A 20,368-nucleotide genomic window follows, 5' to 3' on the forward strand; every position below is an offset into this window, starting at 1 on the left:
TGCCTGAGAAAAAGCCCATTAAACCATGACATCTTATGCCATTAAATTTGGGGGATGTGGCAGGGATGAACTTAAGGCTACATTCCAGAAAGGGGAGTTAAGGAAAAGGAATATATAAGGAAGCTTTGTAAAGACTAGAACTTCTTAAACTTAAGAATCTCTGGGGACCTTATTCAGAATGCACATTTTGTTTCCTTAAATGTGGGATTCTGCATTTTCATCATGATCCCTGGTGAGCTTTAGGGTTATATGTTTCCCTTCAGAGATATTTGAAAGAAGGACCTTGGGAGAAGTATTCAAGAACTAAAAGGATAGAGGGAGAGTATTTTTTGTTTTTATTTCTCAGCATGTTCCTATCCAGAGGATGAAAGGGGAGGAAGAAAGGAAGGAAGGAAGGAAGGAAGGAAGGAAGGAAGGAAGGAGGAAGGGATGGAGGGAGGGAAGTGAGTGGAGATAAGTAAAGAAGAGGAGAGGAGAGCGGGGGAGGGGAGAGAGAGAGGAGAGGGAAGGTGAGGAGAGGGGAGGGGAGGCGAAGAAGGGGGAGGAGAGGGAAGGAGAGGGGAGGGGAAGAGATGAGAGGGAAGGGGAGGGGAAGAAGGGGGAGGAGAGGGAAGGGGAGGGGAAGAAGGGGGAGGAGAGGGAAGGAGAGGGGAGGGGAAGAGAGGAGAGGAGAGGGAGAAATTGGAAACAGGAATGAGAGGAAAGAAGGAAGCCAAGAAGGAGTAAAGTTTGAGAGGCTCTGGGGAAGGGAAGGAGAGTTGAAGGGAGGTTGAAATAGAAGTTAGAACTGTAAATTGTAGCGATAAATGGGAAAATAAGTGGTGTGGATAGTCCCTAAAATTAATGGTAAGGCGAAGAATCCAGAGCACAGATCCAGAGATTACTTTTGATAAGGAGGGATGATTCTGAAGAGGGAAGAAGAGAGAATGAAGTGAACCTGGTAAATTTAGAGTTACTAATAAGGAAACCTGAGAATATTCACTTCAGATGCCTTCTGTAAGTTCACATTTAAACACATTAGGTTATTGCTGCTCCAGAGATTACCAAAAACAGGATGGCGTGCTGGTATTGCAGCCACTCATTTGAACTTCATTTAATTCTAAAGCACTAGTGATATAAATTGCATGGATGCTATTTAAATGAGAAAAAATTTGAATATTGAATCATTGGCTTATCTTATAGCTAAATTTTTTATAAAGTAGTTTCACAAAATTAAAGTTAGCATACTATGCTAGAATAAATGTGTTTTGGAAACAAGATATCATAGACTTCATTCCTTCAATACCAGAATTTTTCAGTAAATATTGCATTGATTTAGAATAAAAAGTGATATTAATAATTCTGTGGCAGCTTAGTGAATTTATTCTTTTTGATGACTAGGTTTCTGTGTCAAAAGCATATTATATGCAATTACTTACATATGTTCTATGTACCTCCTTGAATCAGGGGATAAAATCTTTAAGACATCTAACTAGGGCTAGGCACTGTGGGACTGTAGGTTAAGCCACCTGTTGGGATGCCTGTATTCCGTATTCGGGTGCCACACTTAAGGTTCATCCTCCTGAAAAACTGCCTGGGAAGCAGTGGATGATGGACCCAAGTACTTGAGATTCTGCAACACTTGTGTGAGAGCTGGAAGGCAATCCAGTCTCCTAGCTTCCACTTGATTTTTTTTTAAATTTATTTATTTAATTGAAAGAGCTACACAGAGAAGGAGATGCACAGAGAGAGAGAGAGAGAGAGAGAGAGAGAGAGAGATAAGTCTTCCATCTGCTGGTTTACTCCCCAAATGGCCACAAAGGCTGGAGCTGAGCTGATCTGAAGTCAGGAACCAGGAGCTTCTTCTGGGTCTCCCAAGTGGGTGCAGGGGCCCAAGGACTTGGGCCATCTTCTACTGCTTTCCCAAGCCACAGCAGAGAGTTGGTTTGGAAGGGGAGAAGCCAGGTCTCAAACTGGTGCCTATATGGGATGCCGGCATAGCAGGCAGCTGATTTACCTGCTACACCACAGTGCCGACCTCTCCATTTGATGTTGCCATGGCTTTTGTGGGCATTTGAAGAGTAGATGGAAGATATTTCTCTATCTCTCTCATCTATCTTCTTCCGTCTTTCAGATAAATAAGTAAAATCTTTCAAAGCTAAACTAGAGGAGGAAAGAAATGTACACAAACCAGTAGTCCTCATAATTATAGAAAACTGTGACTATGTGTTACTATCTAAAGCCAAGCATATAAACCAATTGATGAGGTCAGACCACTTTCTCTGCTAAGAAATGAATTATATATTCATCTTTCATCACAACTGTACGCTTCCAAAATACAGGAGACACCGAAAAACAATTGTAGCACAATGGAATAAATGATTCTGATGTGTACAGTAAAGGTATGCTGTCACATTCGACCATCAGCTTTCTCATTTAGACTCTCATGGTCATGATTTGTTCCTTTGATTAAAGATCACATTTGTCTCCAGTACTCAGCATGCTCACTTTGGCATATGGGTACCTTTTTGCTTAATTAACAGTCATACTTTTTGAGACATTATCATACGTTTTGAAATCTTAGTGGCGTGTTTTATTAAACCCATAGGTCTATTTTGTTGAATTTTATTTGATTTTTTATTTTTATTTTTATTAAAAATTATTATATATGTTTATGGAATTCAGTGTGACATTTCATTATATGTATACAACATATCTTGATGAGATCAGGGTAATTGGCATGTTCTTTTCTTTCACATGATATTATTAAAGCTTGGTACTCCTTTTATTTCATTATAAGATAGGTTACTGTGATATAGTTGCTCAACTATGCTGTGTAATACTAGGAACTTATTTTTGATAGAACTCTGGTTTGTATGTTTTTATATATACTTCTATCTTGCATGTTGTTTTCCTAGCACCCCAAATATAAACCGCTTCCCCCAAACCTACAGTAATCATTTCCATAGCCACACATGTGGACTTAGCGCAATGCTAAACCTGCACCATATATTGTCGGCCTTGTCATATTTACATATAATTGACTGTATATCTCTTTTGCTTTTTAGAGTTTGCTAAGGGATCCACTGAATTGACGGTAATAACGTTTACATTTTTGTCTTGAATATTCTCAATAGCTGGTAATAATGTGTATTTTACATTTTTCTCTAATTAAATACATATTATATGAAATATGCATTGTTAACTATCTTGTTTCAAAACTCCTTCAGCCTCGTCTGGAAGCAATACATCCTTTTTGGACAACATCAGTGGGAATGAATGAAGTACAAACATGCAGACAAGGTAATTTTGCAGTACAAATGTTACTCTGGAAAGAAATATAGTATTTGAAATGCCTTCAATCTTCATTCTAAAAATTATTTTTGTCTGCAGATTTGATAAAAGGTTTTGACACAAATAATGCAGATATCATTTTCAGATTCATGTCTGAAAAAAATATATTTCTCATCTAGAGACTGTAACCTTTAACTGAGATGCTAAAAAATACCTTTCGTTTTTTGATACCCTGAAGTGCCTAGTTTAAAATTCCTATCTTTTATTAGGATTGACATAAGTTAATTAAGATATTATAATTTTAATGGTTTAAAATGTCCTAGAATTCTGATCTTTACCTTAATTGGAACATTATTCCTAACATTTCATTTTTTTAATTGTTCCATCCTGGTGATGTTCTGATTAGCATACTCTCATTTGTGTGTGTGTGTGATTACAGAGAACACAGACATTACTTAATCATACTTAATCTCAGTTTTTAAAGCACAGAAGAGGAACTGCAATCTCAAATAGTTAATAAGATTTTGAATTTTCCCAAAGAATAAATATTTGAAGTGACTGGTATGCTAATAATGATCTAATCTGCTCATTATACATTGTATAATACAATACACATATGGAAACAACATATTCTATGCCACAATGATGTGTCAATATAGAATAAAAATATATACTTTAAATTTTCTTTAAGAACTGATTTAGTGTCCCCAAATAATTTAATTGTAAATTAGAACTCTTAAACATTCTCATCTTAGGGTTCCTTTTACCATTAAAATCCTTGTGAGTATTTGGAGATCCTTTACTTAGTGGACTGCTCTGTTCATAGTTAGTTTATTAGATATGAAAACTGGGAAAATTAAGTACCAGCATGCAGAGTCCTACATTCCAATATCCATGACCCATTAACTGTTACAACTAATAGTATTTATGGCATATCTCTCTGAAATAGTTGATTCTGCACTTTTAAGAGAATGGATTGAAAATTGCAATTAACACCTAAAATTACTTAATTTGATTTTTTGGCACCTGAACATACCAACTTGGATCAGAATTTAGAATTACTACTTGAAACCCTTTGTAGTCTTACCCAAATGTTAATGCAGTCCCTGGTGATAGAATCACCTTTAAAGTTTTATTTCTTCTGAATATAACCCTACCACACGACCCAGCCATCCCATTCCTCAGAATTTACTCAAGAGAAATTAAATTGGCAAATAAAAAAGCTATCTGTACCTCAAAGTTAATTGTAGCTCATTCACAATAACGAAGACATGAAATCAACGTAAATGCCCATGAACAGAAGACTGGATAAATAAATTATGAAATACGTACTCTATGGAATAATACACAGTGGTAAAAAATGAAATCTGGTCATTTGAAACAAAATGGAGGAATCTGGAAAATATTATGCTGAGTGAAATAAGCCAGTACCAAAGGGACAAATATCATATGTCCCTGATCTGTGACAACTAACTGAGCACTTAAAAGGAAACCTGTAAAAGTGAAACTGACACAAGAAGCAATGACTTGATCAGCCTTTGTCCTGACTATCGAGGAACAGCTTACTATTTTATTCTTTTTAATATTTTCTTTTTCTACTTAATACCATTGGTTGAACTCTTTACTTAACACACAGTTATTCTTAGGTGTTTAAATGCAATTGAAAATTGACTTCTGTTAAAAATAAGAGTGGGAATAAGATAGGGAGGAGATGTACAGTTTGGCACATGATCCCTCGGACTTACTCTTAGAGGGTAAAGCTAAAATCTTGCCATGGGACTCCAAATCCCATTAAGTTCACAGGTACCAATGCTATCTTACTAGTTAAAGTGTTTAAGTTTAACTAGTTTAAGTTCATATTTGATCATAAAGATAGGATTAAGTGTCAAAGGGATCACATAAATAATATGTGTCTGCTAATAATAATTGATAGAATTAAAAAGGAGAGAACACTCCAACACGGGAAGTGGGATACAGAGCAGATTCATAGAATGGCAGATGCCCTAACATGGGAAGCAGGATACACAGCAGATTCATAGAATGCAGATGCCTTAAACAGCACTCTGGCCTCAGAATCAGCCCTTAAGGTATTTGGATCTGGCTAAAAAGTCCATGAGAGTATTTCAGGCACTGAAAGCCAAGACACTGGCAAAAAATGACCTAAATGAAAGATCTCCGTGAGTGAGATCCCAGTGGAAAGAACGACCCATCAACGAAGGAGATACCTTTCTCTGAGGGTGGGAAAGAACTTTCACTTTGACTATGGCCTTATCTAAATAATGTCAGAGTTTGTGGACTCAAGAGGCTTCCATAGCCTTGGCGGCTCATGACAAGAGCCTCAGGTGATCACTAACATCATAAATAAGAGTGTCAATTGTTAAATCAAGAATAGCAGTCACTGTGTACTTGCTCCCCTTGTAGGACGTCTGTCCTTACTGTGTTGTACTATGAGAATTAACAGTAAAACTAGTCTTCAAACAGTACTTTATACTTTGTGTGTCTGTGTGGGTGCAAACTGTTAAACTCTATACTGAGTAAAGATTTCATCTTCTATATATAAAGATAATTAAAAATAAATCTTAATAAAGAATAGGATGGGACAGGGAGTAGGAAATGGGATGGTTGCAAGTGGGAGGGAAGTTATGGGGGGAAGAACCACTATCATCCAAAAGTTGTATTTAAAAATTTATATTTATTAAATAATAGCATTCTATAACAATTTTTTCTGTTTTTCTGATTTTGTTCTAGACTTGTCTTAAAATATTTAAATATGATAGTTTATCTTTTATCAAAATGATAAAAATATTTCAGATAAATACCAGTTAGAGCATTCTGAGATTCTGTGTACTTTGCTTCTATATTGGAACTAAACTAATTTTTAATTAATGCATTTGTATATGTTAATCTTATTTGTATTATTTTCATTCTTATGGTTGAAAAAATAACTTTTAAGTTTTTCAGACTGTGATTCTGCCCCCAGCTGCCTACTAGTTTGATTATCCTTTGATTCTCAGTAATAAGAGGTGTCAAAGATATACAAATTTGACAATTGATGATACATAACTGTTTTATTAACTCTGTGACCAAAAATCCATCAATATCCATGGAATCTCATGGACAGATAAAAGTAATAGCTGAGGAAATCAGAGCACAGAATTTAACCCTGGAGCACTTCTGTGTGACTGCATAATTTCATAGTGTGACTTTCAAACATCATTTTGTTCCAGGGTTCACTTTTGGATTACTCCTCTTATGCCACCTAAAGTCAACAGGATATAATTCAGAAAATCATTTTTATTCTTGAGCTCGAGTTCACATATAAACAATAGAGACAAGAGTGTAGATAATTTTGTGTGGGCTGGTATTTAGCATAAACTTCTGAGTGGGTTACATGATTATATTTAGTACACAGGAAGATATCTGCTGTCTCCTCAAGTTGTTTGCTGATAATTTGGAAGTCAGAGGTATTTCTTAAAGAATTAAATATTCAATGAAAGATTAAGCTTAAGCTTTCGATTGATAAAGTAAGTTATTTGCTATTTTTTAAGATTGTAGCTTTCCTCTCACTGATAATTAACATATTTAAGTGGAAATATAGATCTGTAAGGGACACTAGAGTTACCTGTGTAAATGCCAAAAAAATATTAAACAAAATATCACTAATTGGATTAGACCCTGGATATGTGCCTCACCTCAGTGGCCCAGAAAACATTTTGGACTTGTGGCTTACCCAAACTAAACAATTGAAGCATGTGATTCAAATAATAAAGTCTAGTGTTTTGTAGTTACAGGCAGAATCAAGTTAAAACCAATACCAAAACATCTCAAGAGGCATTTCCTTCCTCACTGCAATACTAATCAATATAAAAGCACAGAACTTGAATTAAAAAATGTCAAGTCTTCTCCAACAAATAATGACATTAAAACAACACCCAAGGAAGAACAAGAATGGCTTGATGAAAGTAAAAATAAGCAGGTATGTAAAAATATAAACTTCTGATTTCATATTTTTGTGTGTAGCATAGCATATACCAATCAAAATGACTTTCCATACCAGATATTTATATATATGTAGGTGTGTATATATGTATCAAAAGATCATAATTTAATGCTTAATTAAAAACATGTTAACTGCTTATTAGACAAAATCTTAGAAGCTGTTGTATCATATAGCTAATCATTTTCTTGAAAGAGGCAAACAATTCTAGATATGGTATTCAATAACATTTTTAAAAACCTATTACACGGGCCGGCACCATGGCTCACTTGGCTAATCCTCCGCCTGTGGTGCCAGAATCCCATATGGGCCCTGGGTTCTAGTCCCAGCTGCTCCTCTTCCAGTCCAGCTCTCTGCTGTGGCCCGGGAAGGCAGTGGAGGATGGCCCAAGTCCTTGGGCCCTCCACCCACATGGGAGACCAGGAGGAAGCACCTGGCTCCTGGCTTCGGATCAGCGTAGCACTGGCTGAGGCGGCCGTTTGGGGAGTGAACCAATCGAAGGAAGACTTTTCTCTCTGTCTCTCCCTCTCCCTGTCTATAACTCTACCTGTCAAAAAAAAATTAAAAAAAAAAAGAAATTATTTGTTGTTCTCCCTCACATAGGGACAAAACATCAAAATGAAGTACTGTAGCAAAATATGTGTAGATTTAAGAATGAGGTAGGATAAGATGGACATTTGTCATGGTCATTAAGACACCACTTGGGATACTAACATTCCATATCACAGTTCCAGGCTTTATGTCCAAGTGCTGCTCCAGTTCTGTCTTCCAGTAATGCATACCCTGGAAAGCAGGTGATGGCTCAAGTACTTGTTTCTCTCACGCTCCTGTGAGAGATGTACCTTTAGGTTCCCAGCTTCTGGCCTTTGCCTGGCCTAGTCATGCTTATTGTGGGTAGTTTTAGAGAACCAGCAGAGTTTGTCTCTTTCTCTCCCCCTCTCCCTCTCTCTCCCTCTCTCTGACTTTCCAATACATTAAAGTAGATTTTAAAAAGAATGAGGTAGTCTCATTACAAGTAGTTTCTGGCCTTGGTGAAAAGTTTAACTTGTAAAATACAGAGAGGTTCCCTTGCTGATACTCTACTATTTGCCTGTGTCAATTACCTGATCCATTGTGATTTTCTACCTAGAAAAAGCTTATGTACACAATGATGTTGCTCTCTAAATTACAGTTAAAAAAATCTTCATAGTTTTTATTATTTAATTCTTCCCAGTGACCTTTAACCTGGGCAAATAATTTAACTGAATACTCTATGACTTTCTGAACCAGAATAAGTATAAAGATTTTTAAAAAAATTTTAATAAGCCCTAGCCATTTTGATTGGATTAACAATAAATTACAGTTATTTATTTTTTAAAGATTCACTTATTTATTTGAAAAGCAGAGTTTTGGAAGAGGGAGGAGGGAGATATGGGAGAAGGGAGGGAGGGAGAGAGAGAGGAAGAGAGAGAGCACGAGCAAGAGTGAGCTTTAATCAACTGTTTCACTCCACAATTGGCAACCTTGGCCAGGACTGCGCTAGACCTAAATCAGGAGCCAGAAACTTCATCTGAGTCCCTTATGCGGGTTCAGGAAACCAACTACTTGGATCATCTTGTGTGAATTGTATTGATTACATATTAAAATATGAATATGTGGGATCCGGTGAGCATACCGTGGGAAGGAACCATTGTTTGAGAGTGAATATTAGCATGTACCTGGCCTTGAGTGTTGTGAAACATATTACAAGCATAGTGAGTCTGTTTATTGTGCCTTGTCTATTGTACAACTTTATCTGATTCAGTTAAAGTATATGGAACTTTGTGTTCCAACATGACTGTTTTAAAGATTTTTTAAACACTTACATACACTTTCATGTAACTTTTATGCTTACACAAGTATTTCTGGTGAATTAGACTTTTATAAGTATCATAAACCACCACCAGAAGTTCAATGTTTGTCTCTAAATTAGGATGCTACATTCTGGAGTACTTACAGTTTTATAGGTATGTAAAAATCTACAGATATCCTCTTATAGGTAAGGGTAGATAAAGCCTCTCTTCACGCTCCTCACCCTGAAGGCATTGGAGTATTTTGACAAAGTCACACTGCTCATTTCTGTGATTAATTTGGTTATTTTCTCTGGTAATGTATATGATTCAGTGTTATAGAATGTGTGTTTTCTGTTAGTGCCATAAAATGCTAGGAAAAGCCACTCTGTGTACTTTGTCTGAATCATTTAACCTTTTGAAGTTTTATTCCCATTATCAGTAGATAATGGGGCCAGAACACTTAATTACTTCATGCCTTCCGTCTATGAAATTATATGCTTAGTGACTGTAAAATGAGGGAAGCTTATTTTTCAGTATCTCTCACTAACAATTCATGACATTCCCTCTTCTTTTGAGGTGTGGCAAACTTGGATGGATATATTTTAGTGAGCATGTATTTCTTTTCTGAATATCAAATATCCCAGGATCTAAAGGGACAAATATTGCTGGAAACGTAGTTTTTTTTTAAATTAAGATTTACTTTATTTATTTGAAAGACAGAGTTACAGAGAGAGGTAAAGACAAAGAGAGAGGTCTTCCATCCTCTGATTCACTCCCCAGATGGCCACAATGGCTGGAGCTGCGCTGATCCGAAGCAAGGAGCCAGGAGCTTCTTCTGGGCTTCCTACGTGGGTGCAGGGGCCCAGGGACACAGCACCGGCCTGGCAACATAGTTTTCTAAAGCTTTGTTTTACACCTTTGTGAACCCAATGGTTAAGAATGTTATACTATTAAAGTTTTAATGATCTGTGAATACTTTAAAAGTTATTGTCTATGGAAAAAATAATTATAAAAGCAATGAGAGAAAAAATAGCTCAGAGCACAGAGGGGAAGCCTCCTTGCTGTTACTAGAGACCTGCATCGTCAAGTCCTGTAAATCTGGATGGTTAATATAAAATCCAGGTGACAATGACAGAAAGTGACATATTTTACGTGTTTCTCTTATTGCTTCCATACAGGTTAATAAACATATTAGATAGTGAAATGTGGATAGAAATAAAAGCATAAAATGAGGAAGTACCATCTTTGATATTTTGGAGAATTTTCAAAATTTTTAAATTCAGAAATGAAGCAGAATGCACCAAAATTTCCATGAGCTGTAATGCTGAAACTAAAGTCTATAACATGCAGCACAAATACATTTCATTGACTAGAATTCATGGCGAGTGTCTTAGGTACAGTAATCACTTTGAACTTCCATGAAATACATCTTCCTCCTCAACAGTTCTTGGATAAAAAATACGTTAAACATGAGTATCTTGGACAATTAATTCCTAAGCCAGTATCAACAATCTTAAAATTTTTGTTATTTTGAAGAGCAAACCCAGTTAAAAAGAATTTTAGATCCTCCCATCAGGGTGATTCCTAGCAAATCAGGCCTTTGTTAACCTAGTGGATTTTTGGTCCCTTTAATTGTGTTCTTTCTCTAGTTATATCAGACTCTGGCTTGGTTCTTCATTTCTGTGTGAAGCACTTAAACAGAAGTTGTTGCTTATGATGTGTGGCATATTCATATGCCACTGCTTGTCCTGTTTTCTTAGAGACTGCTGTGTTTTTCACTGTATACACTTGGCACTATGCTCATAAGCTTTCCTTCATAAAATAGAAAAAAATGGGCTATTTTGCATAATAGCTAATCTTTTTATCCAATAATGTTGTAAGGAAATTTCTTGAATTCTAAATGTTGGTCTTTCTAGATTTTTTAAAAATTGATGTTTCCAGGATTAAAGTTTATTACAATGTAGTTAAGTTATAGGGTTGTCTTTCTCTGTTACTTTCAAATAAATAAATAAATATTTTTTTAACTTTTATTTAATGAATATAAATTTCCAAAGTAAGATTTATGGATTACAATGGCTTCCCCCCCATAACGTCCCTCCCACCCACAACCCTCCCCTTTCCCACTCCCTCTCCCCTTCCATTCACATCAAGATTCATTTTCGATTATCTTAATATACAGAAGATCAGCTTAGTATACATTAAGTAAGGATTTCAACAGTTTGCTCCCCCACAGAAACATAAAGTGAAAAATAATAGATGATTTTTTTTAAATCATGATTAAATCAGATCAGACCTATTGTCATGTTTAATCCCAGTGAGAGTCAAGTTGGGAGTTGATAATTTCTTTTTTTTTTTTTTTTTTTTTTTTACAGAGGATCAGTTTAGTATACATTAAGTAAAGATTTCAACAGTTTGCACCCCCATAGAAACACAAAGTGAAATATATTGTTTGAGTACTCGTTATAGCATTAAATCTCAATGTACAGCACATTAAGGACAGAGATCCTACATGAGGAGTAAGTGCACAGTGACTCCTGTTGTTGACATTACCAATTGACACTCCTGTCTATGGCATCAGTAATCTCCCTATGCTCCAGTCATGAGTTTCCAAGGCTATGGAAGCCCTCTGAGTTCTCCGACTCTTATCTTGTTTAGACAAGGTCATAGTCAAAGTGGAGGTTCTCTCCTCCTTTCAGAGAAAGGTACCTCCTTCTTTGAAGACCTGTTCTTTCCACTGGGATCTCACTCACAGAGATCTTTTGCCAGAGTGTCTTGGCTTTCCATGCCTGAAATACTCTCATGGGCTTTTCAGCCAGATCCGAATGCCTTTAGAGCTGATTCTGAGGCCAGAGTGCTATTTAGGACATCTGCCATTCTATGAGTCTGCTGAGTATCTCACTTCCCCTGTTGGATCACTGTCCCCTTTATTTATTCTATCGGTTAGTGTTAGCAGGTACTAGACTTGTTTATGTGCTCCCTTTGACTCTTAGTCCTTTCATTATGATCAATTGTGAACTGAAATTGATCACTTGGAATAGTGAGATGGCATTGGTACATGCCACCTTGATGGGATTGAATTGGAACTGACATTACATAGTGGGTAAAGCTGCCACCTTTGATGCCAGCATCCCACTTGGTGACAATTCATAATCTGGCTTCTTACTTCCAATCTGACTCCCTGATAATGGCGTGAGGAAGACAGTGGAGGAAGACCCAAGTGCTTGGCCCCCTACTACTGATCTGGGAGTCCTGGATGCAGTTCCTGACACTTGACTCAGCCTTGCCCAGTGTTTGCCATTGCAGCCATCTGGGGAAGGAACCAACAGATGAAAGTGCTCTCTCTCTCTCTCATATGTAAATAAATATTTAAGAAGTGTAGGGTTATTTATCATAACCCTACCTGAACATGAACACCATGGGAGACCAGGAGAAGCACCTGGCTCCTGCCTTTGGATCAGCGCGGTGCGCCGGCCACGGCGGCCATTGGAGGGTGAACCAACGGCAAAAGGAAGACCTTTCTCTCTTTCTCTGTCTCTCACTGTCCACTCTGCCTGTCAAAAAAAAAGTAATAATATCAATAATACCAGAAATTTACATTAGCATTTTAAGACCATTGTAGGATTCTAGCACACTGTCTATTGCCTGTGGTGTATTGTAAGAGCTAATTATTGGAGGTGAATTGTTTCTCCAGTTTCCATTGTTGTTTTATTGAAGAATTGTAACATGTGTAATATCCAAAGTATTATTGATAAACTTTTTCCAACCAGTAGCAGGATGTTCAAAATTTTTTTCTGTCACTGTAGTAGAAAACAGTGTATGTAAAACATTTATGTAGCAATAAATGTGCTACATAAAATGAATAATAAATGAACACAAAAATGTTTATATTTATGTACTAACAGCGATTTTAATATGAAACTTTCATTAAAGTTTGAAGAAAAAGGGCAGCGTTGCCAAAGTAAGGAAATGGAAGTGTTAAGAAACTTGCATGAAAGTCCTGCTCCTCCTGATGACAGTGATGGTTGTGGACTGAATCAGCAGAGACAGAGCGGGGACCTTGACAACCAGCAATCTGCCACTAAGAAGAGTGAAGAATATTATTCGTAAGTCTATAGCAATATTTAACATTAGGTGATGTGATTTTTATTGTGCTATAAAGCCACTTCTAATTGGGTTATTATCTATGATTAACATATTTTTACTAAGGATTTTATTCCATGCTTTGGAATTAGAAATATATCAAGAAACAAATAATATTTGCAAACCATACTGCTAAGTATTTGTTTAAAAGTTAATAGTTGGCAAATGTGAGGGAAAAGTTATTATCTACTGTTGGTAAATACAATTATAAGACTCTTTGAAGGGTAGCTTAAGAGCACATGTCAAAATTTGAAATAAACCATTCTTTGCCCTTGTAGCAACTTCACTCTGGGATTAGACCTGACAAGATAGCATAGTATGGTCTATTGTACCCTACTACACCCATAAGTTAATGACATTTATGATGTATTGTCATCATCTATTATGTAAGATGTAATAGGACAATTAGTGTTAAGGATGTAAAACACATATGATAAAGATATTTATTTTCACTTGGGCCATCCTCCACTGCACTCCCTGGCCACAGCAGAGAGCTGGACTGGAAGAGGAACAACCGGGACAGAATCCGGCGCCCTGACCGGAACTAGAACCCTGTGTGCTGGCGCCGCAGATGGAGGATTAGCCCATTGAGCCGCGGCGCCGGCCCCTATCTACCTTCCTAAGAGTGTATCTCATGGGAGGCAGTAGATGGTGGCTCCAGTACTTGGGTGTCCACACCCACTTAAAGAGACCTGGGTGGAAATTCAGACCCTTGGGGATCCTTTCCCAGTCCTGGCTGTCCTGGGTATTTGTGAATGAAACAGCAGATGGAAAATCTTTCTTAATATGTTAGTCTATCTAGATGTGTTTCTCTGCCTTCCAAATAAAATGAAAATAGGTTAATAAAACATGTTGCCTATGTACATATGTATATGACATTTACAATAACATTGTTTATCAAAAATTTAGAATCAGTCTAAATGCCAATCAAAATAGAAATAAATTGTCATACCAATAAAAGAACGCAATATGCAACCATTTTTAAAAATGAGGTTTTATCTATAGTACACTGCTTTTTCACAACTAGAGAATATTTAATGTGACTAGTTTGGTGATGCATCTTAAGCATATTTTATTAAAATACCATATCTGCTGAGTTGCAAAAGGGGAGTCCATGGGACACTTGTACTTCTTATAACCAGTACCTATTTTATTTTTGAGTTTTGATCCCAATTTGAGCCTAAATATTAAAATATAGAATCTATAAAATAATTTGAGCATTATTGGGTATTTGCATACTGTGGTGCATATTCCTTATAAGCATTTCAGTTTGTTAGGTAAACCTTCTCAAATGCGTCAAAGGATGTTTGATCTGCTAAAGCAGGAGTTGTAAACTTTTTCTGTAAAGAACCAGATAATGAATATTTTAGGCTTTTTGCATCAGAAGGTCTCTATAGTTGTGGTGCGAAATCCTCCATAGACTATAAGGTAATTAGTGTGGCTTAATATCAATAAAACTTTATGAACAGTACTAGGAAAGATTCAGCTGGATTTATTCTTGGGCACGGTTTTACTGAACCTATGCCAAAACATTGGTACTGCTAATGCAATAAATCTTCCTTTAGAAGATGGACTACAGGCTAAAGAATGTTTCAGAATGTATCATACTGTATTTTTCAGGAGTGACATCAAATAGAGCTTACAAAAACTCTAGTGTGGAGCTGGTGCAGTGGCATACAACTTAAACTTCCACCTGCAGTGTTGTCATCCCATATTGGGTGCCAGTTCAAATCCTGGCTGCTCTTCTTCTGATCCTGCTCTGTACTAACTTGCCTGGTAAAGCAGCCAAAGATGGCCCAGGTGCACGGGACCCTGCACCCATGTGGGAGACATGGAAGAATCTCCTGCCTCCTGGCTTTTAAGCAACCCAAAAGTCGCCCTTGAAAAATTTAGATTTTCAATATTATCAGCAGAATAATAATATTCAGTTATATAATACCTAATGAGGAACTTTTCAGGGAATTCACTTCCTTAAGTTTATGAATTATTTACTGCTTTGATCAGAACATTTTTAGTTCCAACAACTTTAGAGAATCACAAATATTCCCTAAAACCATTATGCGAGGATTGAAAAATTCAGTTAAACATGGAGAAAAATAGATCTTCAATGATCATGGCCTTAGCAGTGATCTCCTTGGGAGAACTGTCTCTATTCCCTGACTCAAATTGACTTTCTCTTCACTCTTGGACTCACTCCAGTTGTTTACATTCCCACAACCCCTCCAAAACAGGTTTTCTCTGGATTGCCACTGATTTTTAATCTATGTTGTAGTACTTTCCAAGGTCTCCTTTTCTTTTCATTAAATATTCCTTCCCTCCTTCCTTCCTTCCCTCCTTCTTCCCTTTCCCCTTCCCCCCTTCCTTCCCTCCCTCCCTCCCTTCTCTCTCTCTCTTTCTTTCTTTTTTCTCTATTTTTCTCTTTCTCTCTCTCTCTCTCTCTCTCTCTCTCTCTCTCTCTTTTTCTAGTTAGAGGGACAGAGAAAGAGATACAGAGAGATCTTGCATCCACTGGTTTGCTCCCCAAATGGCAGCAATGGCTGGACCTGGGCCAGCCTGAAGCCAGGCATTTGTTTCAGGTCTCTCATATGGTTGCATGAGCCCAAAAACTTGGACAGTCCTCCACTGATTTCCCAGGCACCTTAGCAGGGAGCTGAATTGGAAGCAGAGAAATCAGGACTTGAACTGGCCCATATGGGATGGTGGCACTTCATATGGTGGCTTAACCCTCTGTGGCAAAGTGCTGTCACAGGCTCTCATTTTAATTAACCACTCAAAATATTTGATCCTTTGAGGGTAAAACATCTTTAAACAATTTTTTTCAAATAATACATTTTGTCAATATAGTTTGAAACAATAGGAAAATAACAATTACTTATGGTGTTATATTTGTGGACAGACTATTTTAGGACAAGCTAAACATATTTGGGCATTAAGTCTCAGGTTAGATTTTGTAACATTTTATTATGTCTGTAGAACACTTTTCCTTCAAGATCATTTCTTGACTTGGCTTTCAGGGTATAATTCTCAACCAATCTCTTTCTGTTTCTTTTCTACTCCATCCTGTGTTGTTTCCCTTGTTTCTCTCATCTTCTACTTTTAAAACATGGATATTTCCCAAGGCTGTCTTTGATCTTTTTTCTCATGGTTTCACTATCTTGTTTATGCAAATGAATTATGAATTTTTAACTGCAACTTAGATCTCTCTCCTTAATTCCATATTTTAGATAATAACCTGCCTACTCAACACTTCTCTTTGGTCATTTATTCAGTATTTAAAATTTAGCCTAGTGCTGTGCTAATGATGTTCTTGTTCATAGCAGCCCCTCATATAGTTTTTCCTACTTCAGCGAATGGCAACTCTTTCATCTGTTCTACCAACAGCCTTGGAGCATTCTTAGACCTCAGCCTTTATGTGACAGCACATGTTGTCAAGTATACCTTCACAATATGTCCAGAAGCTAGATACATCATATCCAAGTCAGCATCAGCTGCTGTCTAATTAGTTTGTAGATTCCTCAGTGATTTTCTTGTTTATTTTTTCATAAATCCTCTTTTCATTAAATTTTAACACAGGGGATCTCTTAAAGTCAGATTATGTCATTTTTTTCTACTTAAAACCTGGTGATTTCATTTGAATTCACATACTAAACTTCTTTCTAATGCCTACAAGGCAATACATGTTGTGACCTCACTCCTCCTTATCGCTGTGATTTCAATTTGTGATTTTCCATCTCCTTCATTCTACTTATGCTACAGAAATTTTCACTATTCCTTAAACATACCTGGGCTCCTTCTGTGTTTGAAGATTCTTCCTTAGATGTCCACCTGGCTGATTCCTTTCCTTCCTTCAATTTTTTTCTTCCTAAGCAAGATCTTCTTTGGCCTTCTAATATGTCCACACCTCCCTTAAACATGGAAAACATCGTTTCTCTGCTTTTGTTCTCTTCCTCTAACATACTGTATTTTGTTTTTATATAGCTTGTTCATTGCTAATGTTTTTGCTTTACTCTTTTGTGTTGGATTTTGTCTTTTCACTGCCATATCTTTTGTACATAGAAGAGGCCCTAACATGCATGCAATGAGCAGCTACTCAATAATTTTTTATTACTTGAGTGAATGCAGCTTATCCTTCGAGTTTTTTTAGACATTAGAATAATACTCACTTAAAATTGATTTTATCTGGGTTCATTCTATTTATTTTAGTTGGCAATTATATACATTTATAATCTTTTGACTCTAGTAGTCTACATTTATGTGTGTATGTATATATGTTTTATTATATATACATATATGTTTTATTATACCTTATATAATAAAATATAATATCCTGGAAATCAACAGATGATGGCTCCAGTACTTGGGTCCATGCACCCAGGCAGGAAACAATGATTGATTTCTGGACTCCTGACTTCACCCTGGCCCAGAGGATAAGTGATCCCTCTCCCTTCTTCTGCTCCTTCCTCCCTCCCTCCTCCTACTCCGTCAGCCTCTCTGCCTGTCAAAGTAAATTAAAAAATTAAATGTTAAATTTTCATCTAAGGTTGGCATTATTATATTTCACAAAAAAACAAAAATATAGCACAATTATAACTGCTACTTCCAAACCTGAATATTATGCATACAGACTGTGGACCTCTATATTTTAGTGTAGCATTCAAAATTAGTGTAGGCCTCATCTCTCAATGATAGATTTAGGTATTTTATATTTTTCTTGCAAATTCCAAAGAAATATATCAGATATCATATGCCTACTCTTTGTTTGCACATTCTGTAAATAAAATGGTTTTCATCCACATTTTTCCCTCATGAGTTCTTTTTCCTTTTTTTTTTTTTTAACCTCCTTTGTAAAGCTTTCCTGTGCTCAGATATCAGTTTCCAATATCAACACTTTTTTATTTAAGAGTCTGAAACAGGGGCTGGCACTCTGGTGTAGCTACTGAAGCCGTTGCCTGAGGTGCTGGCATCATATATGGGTGCTGATTTGAATCTCGGCTGCTCTACTTCTGATCCAGCTCTCTGCTATGGCATGGGAAGGCAGTAGAAGATGGCCCAAGTCCTTGGGTCCCTGCACTTGTGTGGGAGACCTGGAATCAGCTTCTGGCTCCTGGGTTCAGATCAGCCTAGCTCTCACCATTGCAGCCATTTGGGGAATGAATCAGTGGATGGAAGACTTCTCTCTCTCTGCCTCTCTGTAACTCTGCCTTTCAAATAATAAATAAATAAATATTTTTAAAAAAGAATCTGAAGCAGTCAGAGATAACTCCCCTCTTCTAATACACCCCATAAATTCCCTCAGTGGCCAGAACTGAGCCAGGCTTAAGCCCATAGTCAGCAACCCAAACCATGTCTTGCATACAAGTGGCAGGGATTAAACTACTTGGACCAATCTTCTAGTGTTTCCCAGTATATTATAAAGCTGGAATTAATAGTGAATCCAGGATTCAAATCCAGGCACTTTGATATGGGACAAGAATGTCTTACCCTGTATGTTTATATATGTATAAACATATATATATATATATATATGTTTATATACACATATATAAAGATTTATTATTAAAGGGCAGAGTTACAGAGTGACAGAGAAAGGGAGACAGAGAGCGGTCTTCCATCTGCTGGTTCACTCCTCAAATGGCCACAATGGCTAGAGCTGCACTGATTTGAAACCAGGAGCCAGGAATTTCCTTCGGGTTTCCAAGGAGGTACACAGGCCCAAAGACTTGGTCCATCTTCCGCTTCCTTCCCAGAGCACAGCAGAGAGCTGGATCAGAAGTGGAGCAGCAGGGACTCAAATTGGCACCCATATGGGATGCCAACACTGCAGGCAGTGCTCTTCCCACTATGCCACAGCGCCAGCCCCCTGCTTATTAACGAATAGGTGAAACACCACCCTCCCAATATCAACCCTTCCATATTACCTTATATCATAATTGTGTTTTTACCTGTTTTCCAAAGAAGATATAACAAGGTGTGTTCAGTAAGTGTATAAAATGCATGTTATAAAAATTATTCAGCCTAGCCAGCGCCGTGGCTCACTAGGCTAATCCTCCACCTTGCAGCACCGGCACACGGGGTTCTAGTCCCGGTCGGGGCACCGGATTCTGTCCCGGTTGCCCCTCTTCCAGGCCAGCTCTCTGCTGTGGCCAGGGAGTGCAGTGGAGGATGGCCCAAGTGCTTGGGCCCTGCACTCCATGGGGGACCAGGATAAGTACCTGGCTCCTGCCATCAGATCAGCGCGGTGCGCCGGCTGCAGCGCGCTGTCCACGGCGGCCATTGGAGGGTGAACCAACGGCAAAGGAAGACCTTTCTCTCTGTCTCTTTCTCTCTCACTGTCCACTCTGCCTGTCAAAAAAAAAATTATTCACCCTGGATTTCAAAGTTTTTGTATCAAAACTACTTTTCACCCAATTTTCATGTAATTTTTTAAATTTCCTGTACACCTTTCTTTACATGTAGTTATCACTTCCTATCTTTTTGAGTTAGTAAATTAATTAAGTTGGGGAAGAATAAGAATTTTGTCAAAATTGTGCTTCTTTAATCTTTCCCAGTAGAGTAAAAAACATAGCCATTTTAATGATCTTTTTAAAATAGCTGCCCTGCCTTGCATATAAAGGAAATAAAAAATGAAAATGAAAAAGTGACTTCCACGGAGTATGGGATTAGACCAGTGTTTGAGAATGGCTTTTCACTCACTAGAAGTCTACTGCAAGTGATTTATGACAACAATCTGAGTGAGCTCGATCGTCTTAAAAGGTAAAATCTATGAATTCTTTAGTTTCCAGTGAAGCAATGTTAACGGTGACTACTTTTACTGAAAATAGGAAAGAATAGTGTAATCTACAAGCCAAACAAGAGAATACTCAACTATATCAATACTGCAGTAAGGTTAAGATACTTGACAAAAAAATGTGGCAGTCAAGGGGATTTTCTTTTATTTTAACATAGAAGCTTTTAGTCCATCTATACTACTAGAAATGATGTAGCAGAACGCATAGTGAATTTAATTTTATGCACATATCTAGGTATAGCAATGCTTGGTGCTTTAAATTATCTGTAGAACTTCAATTCATGTATATTTTATGGTAGAAGATGGTTCATTCAGAATTGACTCAGAAATGGAACATCTATTTTTGAAGACTTTAACTTT

At 37.2% G+C, this 20,368-nt stretch overlaps 1 protein-coding gene across 4 annotated transcripts in view; it reads left to right on the forward strand.

The window, feature by feature from the left end:
- Positions 1-20,368, forward strand: part of LOC127489251 (ankyrin repeat domain-containing protein 26) — a 235,550-nt gene that overhangs the window by 127,469 nt on the left and 87,713 nt on the right. For all 4 annotated transcript variants that reach the window (XM_070056031.1, XM_070056032.1, XM_070056030.1 and 1 more), the window contains 5 exons: positions 3,048-3,076; positions 3,210-3,282; positions 7,059-7,249; positions 13,012-13,184; positions 19,813-19,974. In XM_070056031.1, coding sequence (XP_069912132.1) covers positions 3,048-3,076; positions 3,210-3,282; positions 7,059-7,249; positions 13,012-13,184; positions 19,813-19,974 — 628 coding nt within the window. The remainder of the gene's footprint in view (positions 1-3,047; positions 3,077-3,209; positions 3,283-7,058; positions 7,250-13,011; positions 13,185-19,812; positions 19,975-20,368) is intronic.

The sequence above is a fragment of the Oryctolagus cuniculus genome, chromosome 13 (assembly GCF_964237555.1).
Source record: "Oryctolagus cuniculus chromosome 13, mOryCun1.1, whole genome shotgun sequence".
NCBI lineage: Eukaryota > Metazoa > Chordata > Mammalia > Lagomorpha > Leporidae > Oryctolagus > Oryctolagus cuniculus.